Source organism: Armigeres subalbatus, chromosome 3 (assembly GCF_024139115.2).
Source record: "Armigeres subalbatus isolate Guangzhou_Male chromosome 3, GZ_Asu_2, whole genome shotgun sequence".
Lineage (NCBI taxonomy): Eukaryota > Metazoa > Arthropoda > Insecta > Diptera > Culicidae > Armigeres > Armigeres subalbatus.
In genome coordinates, this window is record NC_085141.1 from 147,437,075 (window position 1) to 147,458,556 (window position 21,482).

The 21,482-nt window shown below is 44.2% G+C and overlaps 1 protein-coding gene across 1 annotated transcript in view; it reads left to right on the forward strand.

Moving 5' to 3' along the window:
- LOC134227863 (beta-arrestin-2-like) overlaps nt 1-20,279 on the forward strand; it is a 114,753-nt gene extending 94,474 nt beyond the window's left edge. Inside the window, 3 exon segments of the mRNA XM_062709551.1 lie at nt 14,686-14,732; nt 14,734-14,822; nt 18,925-20,279. Coding sequence (XP_062565535.1) covers nt 14,686-14,732; nt 14,734-14,822; nt 18,925-19,694 — 906 coding nt within the window. The 3' untranslated portion in view covers nt 19,695-20,279.
- Nucleotides 20,280-21,482: the final 1,203 nt, after the last annotated feature.

Below are 21,482 nucleotides of genomic sequence, written 5' to 3' on the forward strand. Positions count from 1 at the left end.
AAAGATTAAAAAAAAAAAAAAAGTACTAGAACGCTAGTGGCGCTGTAGTCAATTAAATTATTTTGCCAAATTATGCTTCAACAAGCTTCAATTGGCCATAATTTATGCATCATGTTGTAGTGCATGTTTTGTTTCATCACCAACATCGGTTTGACACTTGAAATACCGGTACTTTGGCTGACAGGTCGAAGTAACCTACATGTTAGTCACGCGAACAGCAACGACATTAGCAATCTTATACTTTTGAAACAACTTAGGAAACCAACCACTGTATGTGATTCAATAGGACCCCTTTCGGATAAAATATAAATAATAAACTTCCATGTGCACCCTTGAGGTAAGTGAAATGAAGTGCAGGCTTGGTGTGAACCAACAAATAGTGGTGGAACGTGCTTAGTTCCTCCACTGTTGGGTCTTTTGCCCTATAGCGTTCTAGTACTTATGCTTCTACTGGTTAAACAGTTGATGCAAAAGTACACAATGAATCGCCTGCTTTGAGCGTGCTTACAGTGGCGTACTAGAAGTTAACTTCCGGAAATCAGTATTGGGAAAAGCTTCTAAAGTTTAATATCTCGAAAATAATCATCTCAATCGAAAAAATATTTGGTAGCCGTAGTAGCGGACATCTTCCTACATACACACTTAAAATAAATCGCCGAATTCGGTAAAATTTTACCGAAATCTCAACAGCAGAACTGTTCGGTAAATAATTTAACTGATTTTCGGTGATTTTGACAGTTGAGCAATAGAAAAAATTAAAAAAAATCTGTAAAATATATTACCGAACAGTTCTGCTGTTGAGATTTCGGTAAAATTTACCGAATACGGTGAAATGAGTTAAGTGTGTAACTGATACTAAATTGATTTTTGTGAAAAGTTATATGTTTGGTTTCCTACCCGCCACTGCCGTATCCAGACGTTAACGTATATGTAAAAATAGCCTGCATGAGTTAACCACCGGAAGTTTGTATGGCGAAAGACATCTAACGCAGGTTTTCTCAACAGCAGGGACTTTTCACGAAAATCTATTTGGTACCAGTTATGTAGGAAGATGTCTGCTACTACGCCTACCAAATATTTTTTTTCGATTAAGATGATTATTTTCGAGATATTAAACTTTAGATGGCTTTCGCCATACTGATTTCCGAAAGTTAACTCCTAGTGTGCCGCTCAAAGTAGGCGATTCATTATTGGCAGTGGCTGATTTTCTACTCGCCGCTTCCACATCCAGGCGCTATCGTATATGCGCAAAAAGCCTTAACCACCAGAAAGTTGTATGGTGAAAGACATCTACCGCGGGTTTTATAAAAATTAGGATCTTTTCATGAAAAATTATTTAGTACCGGTTATGTAGTAAGGTGTCCGCTACTACGCCTACCAAATATTTTTTCGATGAAGGTGCTTAATTTTGGAAATCGAGCCTTAGATGCCTTTCGCCATACTGATTTCAGAAAGTTAACTCCCAGTGTGCCGCTGTAAGCACGCTCAAAGCAGGCGACTCATTGAAGTCACACGATCAAAAATACGAGCAAAAAAAATCGTGTGAAAACAGAATCCTGCGTATGTGATTAATTGTGCTTCCACTAGTTGAATCATAAATATTGATCATAACAGCTGTATCGGACAGCGCATCAAGCGTTCTAATCTTTATGCTTCTACTGTATCGATAGTAGATATTGTGCCTTGCAACAAAATGACAACTTTTGTGATCAGTTTCCAAGGCTCTCATAGATGTGTAAAATATATCCGCAGCACAAATAGCACGTGCCATCAAAGCATTCACCGTCTGAATCGACCACGTGGCGGTCAAATTTTCAAAAATATCAAAGCAGCTTTTTTCTGGAGGTATGTTTTTCTTAGGCTACTATCTGGCGCTTATCTTTCGTTGCGACTAAAGATGAGAGAAAAACCCAGATTAATCCACCTAGCGGTGATGGTGCCTTTCTCGACCTTCGTAAAATGTGTTTGCTTGAAAGTGAAAAGTAAAAAAGAAAAACTTTTTGACCGTTCTATGAAAATCGGATTATTTCAAGCAAAGATATTGTAGATCCAGTTGAAAACGCGAGATCTCGGTTCGGTTTTCAACTTGATCTACAATATGCTAATAAGAATTTCGACATTTTTTTTCCTTTTCCAATCTTTTTGATGTACATACCCCTGTTTTATTTTACCCAGTTATATATTTTAAGGATATCACATTTGGATGTTTGTTAAACTGAAGCTCTGACTACACAAAAAGAAAACGAAAATGTCATTCCCATCAAGCGAGCGGAGGGCAATATTTGTTATGATATAAATCTCATGACCGTCCTTCTGCCAAACTCCCGTATGAAGAGGGAGGGAAGTGTATCAGTGTGGAAGCATCCGATAGTTCGTTTTCGGAGAGAAATTATAGCCTTTCGGTACAACTTTGTAGCACAAGAAAGGCAAAAAGTATTTTGGCCATAATTTCTAAGGTAATAGTCCAAGCCAAGATGAATACACAGCTAGGTGTTTCAACCTGCCCAATTTATGGACGAGAAGGAGGCGGGGGTGAAAAATTCATTTTTGGTGCAAAACATAAACAAACCGGCTGGCTCTCCCATACCAAAATCCAAGATGGCTGAATCGTGAATTTGGCAGATTGGAACACCTAGTGGTGTATTCATCTTGGTCCAAGCTGGCCAATTTTCAATAGAAAATAATAGAATAGTAAATGAGTAAATCGATTGAGGGTAAGTGCATTAAAAATGAGCTAGACTTTTTTACGCGCTTTTTTATAACATAAAGCATTTTGGCCATAATTTTTGTGCCCATTGTCCGATCTTCTAAATTTTCAATAGAAAACAATACGACAGGATCCCGCGTCGAATGGAATTTGTTGCAAGTAAATCGGTTGAGGATAAGTACCAAAAAAGTGAGCTAAACTTTTCGCAATTTTGGTGCGCACACACATACATACACACACAGAGACATCATCTCAGTTCATCGAGCTGAGTCGCTTGGTATTTAACACTATGGGTCTACAGGTAAAAGTTTGGTTTTGGAGCGAACATATAGCCTTTACTTTACATATTACTTTGTAGACCAAAGGCAAAAACGGTGTTTCCGCCATAACTTCCGATCCCATATTTCGATCTGGCCAATTTTCAATAGTAAAAAAATGGGACAGGAATCTGCGTCGAATGCAAATTGTTGCGTGTAAATTGATCAAGGTTAGGGAGTGAGTGCTAGTAATGGACCCCGTGCGTATAATGGACCCCCTGAACAAAATCTCAAATTAAACGCTGGAATCGACTATTTTCTGCAAGCTTCCGTCGGATGGAGTTGCTCCATGTAACAGGACAGCAGTTCCATACATTTGTTATGGCCTGGGTAGTAGGAATTTAGTTAAATTAACTAATCTGTAAATGCACATACGCCAAAGGGTCCGTTACTAGCACACAAAGGGGGGTCCATAATAGGCATCAGGAACATGTGGGAATGGAACATATAAATCAAATGGGGGACCATTATACGTATATAAACAAACCCGACGTTGCGTATTATGGACCCGGGGGTGGCCATAATAGGCCCGCTAGCTACATTATTTTAAAATGCTTTCTTTATTAGTAAAAATGAATGTTTTGGCTAGTTTTATGTACGAAACAAGATGCTGGTACCTGTTGCTTGTCATCTGGTGTAGCAGAACTACAATTTGTCATAAGGCTCGCTCTAGCGGAGCAACTGAAGTAAATTTTAGTTGTTAAGGGTCCATTACTAGCACTCACTCCCTAGGTGTCCGAAAAATAGGTGACATTTTTTTGTGATTCTTCTATTAAAAAAGGTGGTTTGGCCATAACTCCCGATCCCATAGTCCGACCTGGCCAATTTTCAATAGGAAACAATGGGAAAAGATTCTGCGTTGAATGCAATTTGTTGCGAGCAAATCGATTGAGGATAAGTGCCCGAAAAATGAGTGACATTTTTAACGCGATTTTTACGTATAACTTTGTATTTTGGCCATAACCATCGGTTGAGGATAAGTACCCGAAAAATGAGTGACATTTTTTACGCGATTTTTACGTATAAATTTGTATTTTGGCCATAACTTCCAATCCCATAGTTTGACCTGGCCAATTTTCAATAGGAAACAATGGGAAAGGATTCTGCGTCGAATGCAATTTGTTGCGAGCAAATCGGTTGAGGATAAGTGCCCGAAAAATGAGTGACATTTTTAACGCGATTTTTACGTATAACTTTGTATTTTGGCCATAACTTCCAATCCCATAGTTCGACCTGGCCAATTTTCAATAGGAAACAATGGGAAAGGATTCTGCGTCGAATGCAGTTTGTTGCGAGCAAATCGGTTGAGGATAAGTGCCCGAAAAATGAGTGACATTTTTTGCGTCGTTTTGTGCGCACACACACACACACACACACACACACACACACACACACACACACACACACACACACACACACACACACACACACACACACACACACACACACACACACACACACACACACACACACACACACCGGGGCAGCAGGGACTTTGTCCAAGGGCTTGACGACCCCTCCCCATGGCCACTGCGAGTTAGGGGCCTGTCTAGAACGTGGTGGGGTTTGACAGTGGGCTCTGTTGAACCTCTATAAAAGCTGCATGTGTTTGCAAGCAGGCCCTATCACAGCGACCGTGCGCCGCTCAAAGCACACAAGCCCAACAGGTGTGCCAACCGGCACATCAGGATTGATGCCAGTAAGATCCTGATTATGGTATACTGGTCACGGCAAACGACATTGGACGATTCTCGGTTTTTGGATAGGATTAGGCGTATATGGGCTGACAGTCGAGCTATTCTGTTTCCTGAGTAAAAAAGAGTGACATCGTTTTGAAATGGCAAGCAGGCTAATGGTTCGTCTGCCTCCGTCCCGGTAAACAACCTGGCAGGCCTCCGGTAACGCTCAACACTTGTCACCTATACCGGTGGGTAGTAGGTTCAGATGCACCATTGCTGATTTACGCCGATCCGGCTCTGAACACGGTGTTATAAGGCACCGGAGTCAACCCTTGCATGGACCTCACTGTTACAAAGGCACCCATGGGATCACAAGAGGCGACTATCTACAACAGGAAGAGATAACGGCCCGGAGGGGGGACCCTTTTTACATGGAACAAATTCTACAATCAACGAAGGAGCAGGCGGTGCGAATGTTTTCGCAAAGAGTGGGAGGCTGCAGCGATCTCCAGTGATGGCGCAGGCAGCAGTAGCAAGTACCAGCAGTATGGCCAAGGCTGCTGAGAACCAGGCAGGCCAACAGGAGCTAGGATCCGGAAATAGGGTGTCCACCCCAAAATCGGAAAGTAGTGCTATTCAGGAGGATCTACAATTTGGGAGGTCCAACCTGATGGAGGTGCGGAAGCGAGTCAACGAGCTCTATGACTTCGTGAAGGACAAGCACAATGTTCACACGAAGATCAAGCTTCTAGTGACGAGCATCAAGTCCGCCGTTAAATCTGCTGAGCACGAACAGAACGCGCTCAAAAGAAGAGTGGAAGCAGCTGAAAAGCACTGAAAGATGCAGCGGAGCATACAACAGTCGAGGCACTGCAAACACCAATGAGCTCCCGAAATACTCGCACGGAGAAGCGAAGCAGGGACTCTCCAGGAGAGCAGGAAATCCCGAAGAAGCAGCGGAACGTGCAAGATAGTGCTAGCGTACTGAAGGAAGGCGTCAAGAACGGTGATTGGCAAACCGTGGAAAGTCAGCGAGAGAAGAGAAAGAAGCAGAAGGAGTACGTGGAAAGAAGAAGGAGCAGAAGAAGAAAGAAAAACATCGCTCTTCTCGTGAGCGGGTCAAGGGGACGCCTTGATAGTCGAAGTGAGCGACAAGACGACATACGCAGCGATATTACGGAAGGTGAGAGAAGACCCGGTGCTCAAGGACTTGGGTGAAAAGTGGTGAGGACTAGGCGTACTCAGAAGGGGAATTGCTGTTCGAGCTGAAGAAGGATCCCACGGTCAAGAGCTCGGCCTTCCGGGAGCTCATTGCCAATTCCTTAGGTAGTGAAGGAAACGTAAGGGCTTTAACGCAGGAGGCCGTGGTCGAATGCAGAGACCTGGACGAGATCACCACGATAGACGAACTGAGGGATGCACTGATCTCACAATGCATGCTGGGCGAAGTTCAGATGACCATTCGGTTGAGGAAAGCGTACGGTGGTACACAAATAGCAGCGATACGACTACCGGTAGATGCCGCCAACAAAATGGTGGAGGTGGCCAAGGTGAAGGTCGGATGGTCTATGTGTCCGTTGAGACTCACTCCTCGAATCACCAAACAGATGGAGCGATGCTTCAAATGTATGGCATTTGGACACCAGGCGCGAAACTGCAGTGGCCCAGACAGATCCGGTCTTTGTAGGAAATGTGGTGGAGAAGGACACGTTGCTAGGGACTGCACGAAGCAACCAAGATGCCTGCTCTGCAAACCGGAGGATGGAAACGACCACATGACGGGTGGCTTTCAATGCCCTGCCTACAAGAAGGCGATGGCGGGCCGAGATTAATGGAGATCATCCAGTTGAATCTCAACCATTGCGACACCGCACAGCAGCTGTTGTGGCAGTCGACAACAGAAGCAATGTGCGACGTGGCAATTATTGCTGAGCCGTACCGGATTCCTTCTGACAACGGCAACTGGGTGGCGGATGCTACGGGGATTGCGGCTATCCAAGTGATGGGCAGATTTCCTATCCAAGAGGTGGTAGACAGTTCAAGCGAGGGTTTCGTAATCGCCAAAATTAACGGGATCTTTGTGTGTAGCTGTTACGCACCCCAAGGTGGACTTTGGAGCAGTATAACCGGATGCTGGACTCACTCACGGAGAAGCTGATCGGCCGAAATCCAGTGATCATCGGAGGCGATTTCAATGCTTGGGCAGTGGATTGGGGAAGCAGACTGACTAACGCCAGAGGTTACAGTTTGCTGGAGGCGCTGGCTAAGCTGGAAGTAAGATTGTGCAACGAAGGTACCGTTAGTACATTCCGCAGAGATGGCAGGGAGTCCATCATCGATGTCACGTTCTGCAGTCCGTCGATGGCGAGGAACATGAACTGGAGAGTTTGTGAAGAATATACCCATAGCGATCACCAGGCGATCCGATATAGTGTTGGAACGCGAACGCCGACGGTACGACGGGAGACAAGGTCTAGTTGGCGAAGATGGAAGACGAAGGACTTCGATAAGGATCTTTTATCGAAGCACTTCGAGTGAACAGCGACGCTACAAACCTTGACGCAGACCAACTGACGGAAACGCTAGCGAGGGCTTGCGATGCGACGATGCCGAGGAAATTGAGCCAACGAATAGCCGACGGCCAAGTTACTGGTGGAACGAAAATCTTGCTAACCTTCGCGCTGCCTGTCTCAGAGCTAGGAGACACGTTCAGAGGGCACGGTCTGAAATGGTCAGAGAGGAGCGAAAGATAGTTTTCCGTGAAGCTAGAGCGGCATTCAAACGGGCGATCCAAATCAGCAAGTCTAACTGCTTCAAGGAGTTGTGCCAGGAAGCTGACGCTGATCCTTGGGGTAACGCTTATCGAGTTGTGACAAAGAAGATCAGGGGTCCAGCGACGCCAGCCGAAATGTGTCCAGACAAGCTGAAGATTATCGTGGACGGTCTTTTCCCGCAGCATGGTTCTACGACGTGGCCGCGTACGCCGTACGAAGATGAAGACCGAGTAACCGCTGCAGGTATGCAAGTCACCAATGACGAGCTACTATCAGTGGCGAAAGGTTTGAAGTTGAAAAAGCTCCGGGTCCGGATGGAATTCCAAATGTGGCTCTAAAATCCGCGATTTTGGCGTTCCCGGATCTGTTCAGGATGGTGCTGCAGAAGTGTTTAGTAGACGGTAATTTTCCGGACACGTGGAAGATCCAGAAACTGGTGCTGCTGCCGAAACCAGGAAAACCGCCGGGGAATCCAGCATCGTATAGGCCCATATGTCTGCTGGACACACTGGGGAAGCTTCTGGAAAGGGTTATCCTTAATAGGCTTACACAGTTCACGGAGGGTGAGACTGGCTTATCGGATAAACAGTTCGGATTCCGCAAAGGCAGATCGACTGTGGATGCAATCAGGACAGTCATTGAAGATGCAGAGAGGGCGTCCAAGAAGAAGAGGAGCGGCAATCGGTTCTGCGCGGTAGTGACGATTGACGTCAAAAACGCGTTCAATAGTGCCAGCTGGGAGGCCATCGCCGCAGCGCTGCATGGAATGCGAATCCCCGACTTCCTGTGTAAGATCCTTAGGAGCTACTTCCTGAACCGGATTCTGGTTTACGACACGAACTCGGGGCAGAAGTCGATCAAGGTTACGGCGGGCGTTCCACAAGGGTCCATACTTGGTTCAACGTTATGGAATGTGATGTACAACGGCCAGCTGATGCTGAAGTTGCCCAAAGGTGTAAAGATTTACGGATTCGCGGATGATGTCGTCCTAACGATAACCGGTGAGTCACTGGAGGAGGTGGAAATGCTGGTGGCGGAAGCGACCGACGCAGTAGAAACCTGGATGAATGGAGTCAAGCTGCAGCTGGCTCATCACAAAACGGAAGTGATGCTGGTCAGCAACTGCAAAGTAATCCAGCGGATGCAGATTACCATTGGAGGGCACGACATCCCGTCGGTGCGGACTCTGAGACATCTAGGTGTGATGATTGATGACCGGTTGAACTTCAACACCCACGTGGACTATTCCTGTGAAAAGGCGGCTCAAATGATCAGTGCGTTAGCAAGGATCATGCCGAACGTCGGCGGTCCGAAAGGCAGCAGTAGGCGTCTTCTTGCGTCAGTATCATCCTCGATACTAAGGTACGGAGTTCCAGCCTGGGGAGCTGCGCTCAAGACGAAACGTAACCGGAGGAAGCTGAATAGCGTGTTTCGTCTAATGGCCATTCGAGTCGCGAGTGCGTACCGAACTATTTCGTCGGAGGCAGTTTGCGTTATCGCAGGGATGATTCCAGTCTGCATAACCCTAGCAGAGGACATCGAGTGCTACCAACGGAGGGATACCAGAAATGTGAGGAAGGCGGTGAGACTGGACTCTATGGTGAAGTGGCAGCAGGAGTGGGACAATGCGGATAATGGAAGGTGGACCCATCGGCTCATCCCCAATGTGTCGACGTGGGTGAACAGGGAGCATGGTGAGGTGAACTTTTACCTCACACAGTTCCTGTCCGGACACGGTTGTTTCCGCCAATATTTGCACCGGTGTGGCCATGCGTCATCGCCATTCTGCCCAGCGTGTATCGACGTAGAGGAGACTCCAGAGCACGTGATATTTGACTGCCCGAGGTTTGCGGAGGCACGTAGGAGAATGCCTGCCATAAGGGCGGACAACATCGCAGAGCGAATGTGTCGCGATGAAGGTACGTGGCATGCGGTAACCAGAGTCGTGACACAAATAATGTCAGAGCTGCAGCGTCGATGGAGAAGGGACCAGCAAGTAAGCGTCGGTTTGGAGCAAAATCCAGCACAGTGAGCAGTGTTGGGTCTCGAGTCGTCGGGGCGCCAGCGAACCGGAAGTCTTCTGCCAACCGGAATCGTCGGACCGACCTCGGCACTCGAACCGTCAACCTGCTGAAGAAAGAAGAAAGAAGAAGGAAGTGCTTCGGGTATGTATGGCACCGCCAGTGCGGACGTTATCCACCACCGGAACTGTCGGACCACCTCTGCAACCCGAAGACGAATTCGGCGCAATGCGCGAAAGCGTCCCCTGCGATAGCCGCCGGTAGTCGGGGCACCATCAGTGCGGAAGTTTCCTTCACCGGAACTGGTGGACCACCCTCGACGCCGGGGGAAGTCAGGAGGATTCGAGTGAGGAAGTTTGCGGCACAACCGCCGAGGGATCGAGACGTAGCAGTGGATCTCAGCAAGCCAGTCGGCGAACTAGCCTAAGCTAGGGGCCGGAATTTTAGAAGAAGTGCATGAGCACAGCCCCCGAAGTAGTCGCAGCATCCAGTGGTCCCTGGGGATCGAGGCAAGGAGGATAAGGGACCCGGTTTATCCGGGAGGCACATTTTAGCAGGTCGGGAGGAGCCCATCCCTGTTCGCCTTCGAGCATAGTGTGGATGCTCGAGGTGTCTGTCGCGCAGATTTTTGATGGCCTTTAACCCTTGCAAAAAAAAAAAAAACAGACACACACACACAGACATCACCTCAATTCGTCGAACTGAGTCGATTGGTATAACACTATGGGTCTCCGGGCCTTCTATAAAAAGTTTGTTTTTGGAGCGATCATATAGCCTTTACCGTATACTTAGTATACGAGAAAGGCAAAAAGGTGGTTTGGCCATAACTTCCGATCCCATAGTCCGACCTGGCCAATTTTCAATAGGAAGCAATGGGAAAGGATTTTGCGTCGAATGCAATTTGTTGCGAGCAAATCGGTTAAGGATAAGTGCCCGAAAAATGAGTGACATTTGTTACGCGATTTTTCCGTATAAATTTGTATTTTGGCCATAACTTCCGATCCCATAGTCCGACCTGGCCAATTTTCAATAGGAAACAATGGGAAAGGATTCTGCGTCGAATGCAATCTGTTGCGAGCAAATCGGTTGAGGATAAGTGCCCGAAAAATGAGTGACATTTTTTACGCGATTTTTACGTATAAATTTGTATTTTGGCCATAATTTCCAATTCCATAGTTCGACCTGGCCAATTTTCAATAGGAAGCAATGGGAAAGGATTCAATTTGCAATTTGTTGCGAGCAAATCGGTTGAGGATAAGTCCCCGAAAAATGAGTGACATTTTTTACGCGATTTTTACGTATAAATTTGTATTTTGGCCATAACTTCCTATCCCATAGTCCGACCTGGCCAATTTTCAATAGGAAACAATGGGAAAAGATTCTGCGTCGAATGCAATCTGTTGCGAGCAAATCGGTTAAGGATAAGTGCCCGAAAAATGAGTGACATTTTTTACGCAATTTTTACGTATAAATTTGTATGTTGGCCATTACTTCTGATCCCATAGTCCGACCTGGCCAATTTTCAATAGGAAACAATGGGAAAGGATTCTGCGTCGAATGCAATTTGTTGCGAGCAAATCGGTGGAGGATAAGTGCCCGAAAAATGAGTGACATTTTTTACGCGATTTTTACGTATAAATTTGTATTTTGGCCATAACTTCCAATCCCATAGTTCGACCTGGCCAATTTTCAATAGGAAACAATGGGAAAGGATTCTGCGTTGAATGCAATTTGTTGCGAGCAAATCGGTTGAGGATAAGTGCCCGAAAAATGAGTGACATTTTTAACGCGATTTTTACGTATAACTTTGTATTTTGGCCATAACTTCCAATCCCATAGTTCGACCTGGCCAATTTTCAATAGGAAACAATGGGAAAGGATTCTGCGTCGAATGCAATTTGTTGCGGTTGAGGATAAGTGCCCGAAAATGAGTGACATTTTTTGCGTCGTTTTGTGCGCACACACAGACATCACCTCAATTCGTCGAACTGAGTCGATTGGTATATAACACTATGGGTCTCCGGGCCTTCTATAAAAAGTTTGTTTTTGGAGCGATCATATAGCCTTTACCGTATACTTAGTATACGAGAAAGGCAAAAACATATTATTATGAGCGGTACAATACATAAGTATTAGATTGCGGCTCATCAAATCTTGTGATCAACATGTTTTGTTCAAGATGGTACTTTATGTGTCAGATATCCATGTTTTTCATCCAGTAGTCCAATTTTCATACTTGAGAAAAAGCAAACAAAAATCTACAGACTTAATTTTTTTACCGGGATCTCAGCAAAATGTTGAACTTTTACCGAAATTTGCACAGCCGTGCCCCAGCAAACATGTTTTTTGCCGAGATTTCTGTCAAAATTGCTGAAAATCATATTTAAAAATAAAAAATATATATATTTTGCCGAAAATCAGCTAACAAACGTCATTTTTGCTGAAATGTCAGTTTTTTATTTTGCTGGCGCACGGCTGTGCGGATTTTTGCCGAGCTGCAGAAATAAAAACTAAGTGTGTAGGATCCTAGACAAAAACTATAAATTTGACATTCAAGGTACCGACAGTTGATTCCAAAGTATAAGATTGCTAATGTCGTTCCTGTTCGCATGACTAACATCTAGGTTACTTCGACCTGACAGCCAAAGTACCGGTACTACAAGTGTCAAATCGATGTTGGTAATGAAATCAAGTATGCACTACAACATGATGCATAAATTATGGCCGATTGAAGCTGGTTGAAGCATAATTTGGCAAATTAATTTAAATGACTACAGCGCCACTAGCGTTCTAGTACTTATGCTTCTACTGTACCGACCGAGCCCTTTATGTAAAATCAGTGTTACTATGGTTGAATTATGTTGATCACAAATACTGTATGGGCTAACAGCGCCATTGGCGTTCAAATTCTTATGCTTGTGCTGTCGATTGACACCAACAAACGCTCTAAAGCTGTCAACAGCTATCCTGGTTGTATGGCCCATCGCATTTTTTTTTGAGGTGATAAAATCACCTAGCATTGGGATAGAAAGGGGAAAGGTTACCGACCACAAAACCACACAATGCGTCTGAGCGGTAACCATAATAATTATTTTATATATAACGAATGAATCATAACGCTACAAGCAATGGCCATGCAGATTGAAAAATCTTTTGAAATTCTCACTAGACAAATTTCTAAATTTAAAAATTATTGCCTGAGGCGTCTAATCAAACCTGTTTTTGATGAGAATTATTTTTACTTAGCATAGTGTAACATTCCGCAACTTCTTTTTTAATAATCGCGCTCAGGATCATAAGGGCGTAGCTGCGTTGATTGATTTCTCTTCGTTGATGTTTACTTTTTATCAGTGCACGAAATTCTTGGAGCTTGCCATAGATTGTATGGTTTGGGGTTATAAAGGATTGGTGTGATAAATAATGTTCTCATACTGAAAAGCTAAAGAAGTTTATAGGCTAACGAAAGATATAAGTTGTGGTGAATTATTGATTTAGTGTTCTCTGTTTAAATATAAGCTAAATAAACGAGTGAATGTGGCTAATGCAGTGTATAACTTTTTTGTATGAATATCATTAAGATACTGATTTGGCAAAAGTATTAAAATATACATTTTTAGTAAGAAGAAAGTACCCAAAAGTTCTAAAGAATTCACATTCTGTTCTCTATGCTTCTACTTCAAAGTTTTTATTATTTGAGCAAACCCCTATGCATGATATGATACACAGGAACTTTTGTTCCAGAATGTAAATATTTTAAAACATGATGAAAATAAGTGGCAGTGTACCAAAAAGAAGCTTTAGTAAAACTGAATTCGTGCATCAAACGTATGACAACAAGAAGTCTGAAATAGCGTACCTTTGAGCTTTTACTTCAGAACGTCAGTGAAAAGGAGGATAAAAATATAATTCCAGCCTGCATTAATTACGAAATACAAAATCTCTGCCGTGGAAAAACTAACACTTGACTCGGCCAGCAGCGTAGATGCGGTCGAATACAATTCTGCTTCCATATCTGACGAGGAAACCAAACCAAGCTGCGGCTCAGCTTTGAAAGCTTCTCATTTGCATTGTAATGCACACAGAGTGAAAGTGCTTCCAGGTCGACGTCATCCGACTGCAGTGCAGATGCGGGTGGTGTTTTTTTTTTGCAAAAGCTACTTATGGAGGCGCATGGCAGTTCACGAGCAAACTCCTGAACGGCTATGGTTTGATTAATTTCGGATTTCGATTTCGGACAAACTTAAATTCTACATAATTTTAATAGGAGAAATAAGTTAACAAGCAAATAACAACAAATGTTTATGGCTAGTTTTTTCATCAACTCTGGCTCATGAAAATTGTTATTCCATGGTTCACATTCTGGTTGTTTGTAAGCTAATATGTACTGTCCACTTCTAACAACATACAGTGTGTTAAAAATATTGTTGAAAGACCACTAGGTTCGTACAAGTGGACTGAATCCAATTACGGTAAATTCACTCACTTCCGACACCAGTGTGAGTCATGGCTCATGCAATACCCATGGTCAGTGGAAGCAAAATGAACGTGCATCATAAAGTAGAATTATGATAAATATATCGGCGGTTTCGCGCAGTATTGAGAAAAATCATCAAACCATTTTTGACATGATTATGATAAACAGATGCGTAAGCGTATTTTTAAATACTATAAAATTTTACCTGACCCAGGTTTAAGTTTTGCGATACATCAATTAACTTAATGGAATTCTGAATAATGGAGAATGCGTAGATAATATATATTTTTATACACCTATTCCAAAAAAGTTTCATAAAGCAGTAGTTCAAACGCTTTCTGCGTATTTTTAAATACTATGAAGAAAACAATACTATAGGTACATCATCAATGTTTGTATTTATGCAGAACTTTTTTATATTTGGTATTGTATAAGTAATACAATTACATATTTTTTTGAATTACTCGTCCACCCTTCTCGGATTTTTTTACAATAAACAATTTTTTTTAGAATGAATTTTCAAAACATTTTTTAAGTTCGAGAACTAGTCATATTTTATAACAATGTTTGTAATATTTCTTTTGGAGAGAAAAAATCACGGGACGTATACTATTCGGTCGCATCCAACATCACTCCACGAAGCACCATCACCGCGTGTAAACTAACCATTTTTGTTGTTTTTTCTCGCTCGATTTCCATTTTATCACCCCCAGCTGGTTGCCGTGCAGCATGTGGACGTCTGCATGTTCAGCAACGGAAGTTCAAAACATTGTCGCCGAGGTGGACGTCAGTAAACACATCGGTCCGGGAGACACCCTGCATGCGTCCTATTCACTGCTTCCGGTTAGAGGTGAGTCTCTTCGTGTTGATGTCGGACGATCGGCGATTTTTTATTTCAGTTTGCATAAATACCTACATACATTGTTTGGCGAACTACCGACGGTAGTGGACGGTAACCTATAAAGCAGAGAGCAATAAATGTCAGCAGTCAGCACTCTTCAGTTGATGACGGTGTGGTGCGTTTGATCGACTAACAAAGAGATGGAATTAGTTTTCAACCATTTAGAATTGATGTTGCGTCGAGTATCCAAGACTGTCTATGAAGGGTTTCATTTTTATTTCCTTCAATAATGGTCTACTAAAAGATCAAGAAACATGTTCTAACGTCCACATATCTAGATTGGATCTTCAAACATTCCAAACAGTTCTCTAGCACTCCGGTTTGGCACTGACTTGCTTGAAGAATCCCACGAAATACAACGAATCGGGAACGGATGGACATATAATATATGAACGCCGCGGCTACAATGCGGAACATTGGATGGCTACCAGGTGGTAAGCTGATTCAAGACTACTCGCAACAGCTGGAAATGGTACTTCCGACGGAAGACATTCTAATCTTCTTCAACGGCTCTACATTCCAATTGGAGCTTGGCATGCTTTTGACGTGCGACTAAGTCTGTGTTTTACGATTGCATAAATATGATAGATTTTAAACGTTAATATCCCAACCGTTTCTCGATGGATTTCCATTTTGGACCATTCGATCAAGGAAGAGCCAACGCTGTACAGTCTTCTTAACGCCTTTGTAGCTGAGCTTAGCTTAGCTTGATTGACTGTACACATCGTAGTTGCTAGTCGCGATTGGCCGAAAAACAACAAATATGCACAGCTCACCAATAGAAATAGGCCTTCCACGAAGCCTGCGGTCTCTTCCGGGTTCTCTACTAAATATTATCTTCACTTGACGTTCTTCCAGCATACAAACAACGTGACCAGCCCACCGTAGTCTGCCGTGTTGAATAAGCTTAATAATATCCAGCCCTTTATACACCTGGTACAATTCGTGATTCATGCGGCGCCGCCAGATACCGTTCTCCTGTTTACCGCCGAGTATTGTTCGCAGCACCTTAAGCTCAAAAATTTCGAAAGCTCTCCGATCAGCCTCCTTTGAGGTCCATGTTTCATGGCCGTATAAAGCCACCGGAAGAATCAGAGTAGTATACAGCGCGAGTTTTGTTTTCGTTTGCAGACTACGGGACTTAAGCTGGTTACGAAGTCCGTAATAAGCCCTATTTGCAGCTGCAAAACGCCTTTCACCTCGCGGGTAACATCATTATCGCACGTCACTAATGTTCCAAGATACACAAATTCTTCTATCACTTCAAACTTTTCACCATCAAGCACCATTTCGCTAACACCACCACTAATGAACCCACGTTGATTGCCAGCGACCATATACTTCGTTTTGCTGGAATTGATCGTGAGTCCAATCCTCGCTGTCTCCGTCTTAAAAGGCACAAAAGCCTCTTCCACGGCACGGCGATCAATCCCGATAATATCGATATCGTCCGCAAATCCCAGGAGCATATACGGTTTTGTGATAATGGTACCGCTTCTTTGCACACCAGCTCTCCTAATCGCTCCCTCGAGCGCTATATTGAACAGTAGATTCGAGAGTGCATCACCCTGCTTTAATCCATCTAGGGTAACAAATGACGTCGATATTTCATCCGCAACCCTTACACTTGATTTCGATCCGTCCAACGTTATACGAATCAGCCGCATCAGTTTCGCCGGAAAACCATGTTCAATCATAATTTGCCATAATTCATTCCGTTTCACTGAATCGTACGCCGCCATGAAATCAATAAACAGATGATGTGTCTGCAAGTTGTACTCCCGGAATTTATATAGGATCTGTCTCAGGGTAAACATTTGATCCGTCGTTGATCGGCCCTCACGAAAACCTGCTTGGTATTCGCCGACGAAGGACTCTTCAAGCGGTCTCGAAGAGTCCGACGAAGGACCCTTCAAGCGGACAGAATACGGGACATAATTTTGTACGCCGAATTAAGGAGGGTTATTCCTCGGTAATTGGCGCACTCCAGTCTGACATCTACCATTTTTCGCAGTTTGGAAGCCGAAGAATTGAAAGTGTGGAATTGATACACCGTGTTTTTACCTTTATCGTATATTTTAATTTCACCTTGCTTACAATAGAAAGGTAAATGTAATGAAGTGAATAAAAATATACCATTACCCTTATATTGTACATTGTTCTTTTACAGTTCGTATCAACAAGTTGACGCTTCCGTTGCCGGTGATCTTCATGCTTTTTCAGCCGGCTTCCTGATGACCACCGGCATGATGCTTTTTCTATTGTGTAATTCATCACAGACGTATGGAACGGACGATGAAATTATACTTACGATTTCCTTCAAGACTAACATGCAAAAAGTAAATGTTCTATGTCGCCGCTCGCAATACTCATGCAAAGGAAAACGTGTTTACTGTTCTTTCCGAATCTTTCAATAGATATACTCAATTGTTAATTGAAAGAAAATGCATACCATATTGCTGTGAATAAAAATATGTATTTAATAACCAATTGTGTTTTCTTCTGTTTTCTGCAATAAAACAAGAAAAAAATGAAAATCAAATCCTGCCACGTGTTTAGTAAAATTACAGTTTTTCGGTAACGTACTACCGAAAAGTCAGCAAAGACAACTTACCGAAATTTCGGTAAATTTGACAACTGTGACCTTCGGCATGGGTCGCCTGACACCTTGGGATTCGGGGTTAGGGGCTTGTATGCTTTAAGCGGCACACGGTCGCTTGATAGGGTTTGCTTGCGGATATGTGGTTTTTGGGAGGGAATTAACAGCGCCCCCTGTTAACCCCACCACCTCCTAGGCAGAACCCCCTGACTCACAGACTGCTGGGGAGGGGTCGTCAAGCCCTTGGACATGGTCCCTGCTGCCCCCATGGCCATCCCTCTGGGAGCAGCGAAGTTTACTAGCCGTAGGCCGTTGTCGTTGGTAGCGGAGTGAAGGCTCTCCCTACCGATTATGGGACGGAAAAAGTCCTCTCTACCAACCTGAGCGTTAGCGTCTCCGATAACAATTTTCACGTCATGCTTTGGGCATTCTCCATAGGCTTTATCAAGACATTCATAAAACGTGTCCTTCACGTCGTCGGATTTATCGTTTGTCGGTGCGTAAACGTTGATTAGGCTGTAATTGAAGAATTTGCCCCGTATCCTCAACACACAGATTCGTTCGCTAATGGCTTTCCGCCGCATCACTCGCTTCATCTGCTTGCCCATCACTACGAAACCAACTCCTTGCTCTGCTTTTCCGCCGCCGCTGTGATAGATGTTGTACTTGAATGCAGTGTTGGTCGTGGGGTCCACGGCTCGAAATTCACGGAATGGCGGCCACGTTCACTCCAACCTTCTGCAGTTCACGAGCCAGAAGGCTCACTCGTCCAGGTTCATTTAGGGTCCTGACATTCCAGGTACCGAGTTTCCAATCATTATCCTTATTGCGTTGCCGGGTCGGTCGCCAAAAATAACGTTCTCTTTTTCTTCTATCTCCATTTTTTGTGGTATTTGAGAGGCCTCATTAAGCTACCTTACCGGGGTCGCGTTACCTACATCGCGCTGGTGGGGCTGCCACCTTAGGTATACCTGACGCGATACAGCATTTCGTTGATCAGCCGCTGGGTAACAGGCAGACGCTGTTTGAGCCGCACCTCCTGGTGAACAGACACTCGAGGCGTACCTTCTCACTCTAGCTGATGTCAGAAGAACAACAGTACCCAGGCTGCACTACCAGCTAAGTACATAACCCTTAGCTGGCGGTCGTTTGTCATCGGACGACCCGTGGAAGCGTGAGATAGGGACTTGTAGGGACCAGAGCTCTGTTGGGCGCTCCTTCCTTGATGTCAACCCACCAGCCCAGTCAGATCATACAATTTAGAAATCTACAGCAAAATGAGATCAAAATATGTAATCAATCATGATGATTCATATTTGAAAATATGTAATATGTAATATGTAATATGTACTGCAGTTAAAATTAGAATATTCACAAGTTGGTTTTGCAATGTGCTTTTGTAATCAAATTTGCCAATACTAATTAGACATACGATTCTCTGTACTATTCCAGGAACAACCAAAAACTGGATTGCCGTGGAGGGTGCGCTATTCAGTAGCAGCTTCAACGATCCCAGTGCAGCGGCCTACAACTCCAAGCTGGCAACCAGTGCGCCCCGCGGGATTCTATCAATGCTCTCCGCATCGGAGGAAAAGAACGTTTTCGCCATATATGTGTCCTATTACGTTAAGGTTAAACTAGTACTCAGCAGTATGGGAGGAGAGGTTTCACTTAAGCTACCGTTCGTCCTGGGCAATGTGGAAATTTCCGATCCCAGCGCTAATCCGACTACCCTCAGCGGTCTCAAGAAGCTCCGGGAGCTTAGCAGGAAATCCAGCTGCATCGCCAGTAATGGCGGTAGTAGTATGGACATTGTACCACGATCACCGGTAACCAAAGATTATAGCACTCCAGAGTTTGATGACGATCACGATACCACCGATCGCATCAATAGAATTGCTGAACTCAACAATCAGAACAAACGAATGCCAGGTCGGTCAATATCAGCTGCCTCTCCGACGCGATTACCAGTTAAGGATAACGGAACCAACAACCGGAGGGAACTTTTTAAAAATTCTAAATTTAACGATAACCTCAACAGTACAATCGATGTGATCACCGAAGACTTTCAAACAATCACGGCTAATATCAGCAATCTGGTCAAGTCGGACTCGAGCAAATCGAATCTCAACGAATCGGGTTTGGCCTGCCAGCAAGAGATTAGCGTCGAGGCTCAGATCCACTGTCCTCTGGCAACGGACGACGGCCTTACGCAGAATTGATTTAAGCATACCAAAGAACGATTACCAAGTAGTGAAATATTGTTATAGGGCTATCCATGAAGCTGTTTTCCATCAAAAAGAGCTGTCACTCATATAACAATCTGTCGAAGACCTCATGAATCATAGCGACCATGGCACCTCCAGGATCGATCTGAGATCAATGAAATATCTCAAAATGAAATACACTCTGGCAAAACCTCTCGTATTTTTCAATCCATATACTGTAGCGCCATTGTTGCGAAGCGGAGAATGTTTAATTATTTGCATTAAATAATCATACGAGGACATATACTCCAACGAGATACTGAACTTTCAAAAAATAAAAACTTTTAGTTGATCGGCAGCTGTTTCATGAATAGCCTTTTAGCAGTTGTATGTAATGCACCTTCCCTAAGTTAATCATAAGATTAGATCTATAATCTGTAATTTTGACCTTTTACCGATTCTCAACCTGCTGGATAGCGTTGAATGTTTATACAAGAAAAGGAAACTAAACGGTAAAGTAAGTTTTACCAAGTATTATTTTTACGAACTGTAAAAAAAACTGATAGTCATAATATAGAAGGAAACAAATGATCACTTTTATATACAGTCGCACTCTATTTGTGATGTAAAAGAAGAATTAAAATTTTCATATGTGTCTGCAAGTCTGTTTCGTTAATGAACTTAGTTGGGTAAGTAAAAAATGAGAAAGTCCATTTCCGCACATACCGTAATGTCTTGAGTGATATTTCATTCATTTATTTAGTTTACATCTAAACAGATAACACTGAATCAACAATTTTACGCCACAATACACGGTTCGAGGCCGTATCTCTCCATCCTCGGATACGCCCCACGCTCGCCAAGTCGTTTTGCACCTGGTCTGCCCATCTCGCTCGCTGCGCTCCACGCCGTCTCGTACCTGCCGGATCGGAAGCGAACACCATCTTTGCAGGGTTGCTGTCCGGCATTCTTGCAACATGTCCTGCCCATCGTACCCTTCCGGCTTTAGCTACCTTCTGGATACTGGGTTCGCCGTAGAGTTGGGCGAGCTCATGGTTCATTCTTCGCCGCCACACACCGTCTTCTTGCACACCGCCAAAGATGGTCCTAAGCACCCGTCTCTCGAAAACTCCGAGTGCTTGCAAGTCTTTCCGATCATTGTCCATTTCATGTTCGTAGAGGACGTAGAGGACGTTCGTTTCATGTCCGTAGAGGACAACCGGTCTTATTAGCGTCTTGTACATAACACATTTGGTGCGGTGGCGAATCTTTTTCGACCGCAGTTTCTTCTGGAGCCCGTAGTAGGCCCGACTTCCACAGATGATGCGCCTTCGAATTTCACGACTGACATTGTTATCAGCCGTTAGCAAGGATCCGAGGTAGACGAATTCCTCGACCACCGCGAAGGTATCCCCGTCTATCGTAACACTACTTCCCAGGCGGGCCTTGTCGCGCTCGGTTCCGCCCACCAGCATGTACTTTGTCTTTGACGCATTCACCACCAGTCCAACTTTTGTTGCTTCACGTTTCAGGCGGGTGTACAGTTCTACCACCTTTGCAAATGTTCGGCCGACAATGTCCATGTCATCCGCGAAACAAATAAATTGACTGGATCTGTTGAAAATTGTACCCCGGCTGTTACACCCGGCTCTCCGCATGACACCTTCTAGCGCAATGTTGAACAACAGGCACGAAAGTCCATCACCTTGTCTTCGTCCCCGGCGCGATTCGAACGAACTGGAGTGTTCGCCCGAAATCTTCACACAGTTTTGCACACCATCCACCGTTGCTTTGATCAGTCTG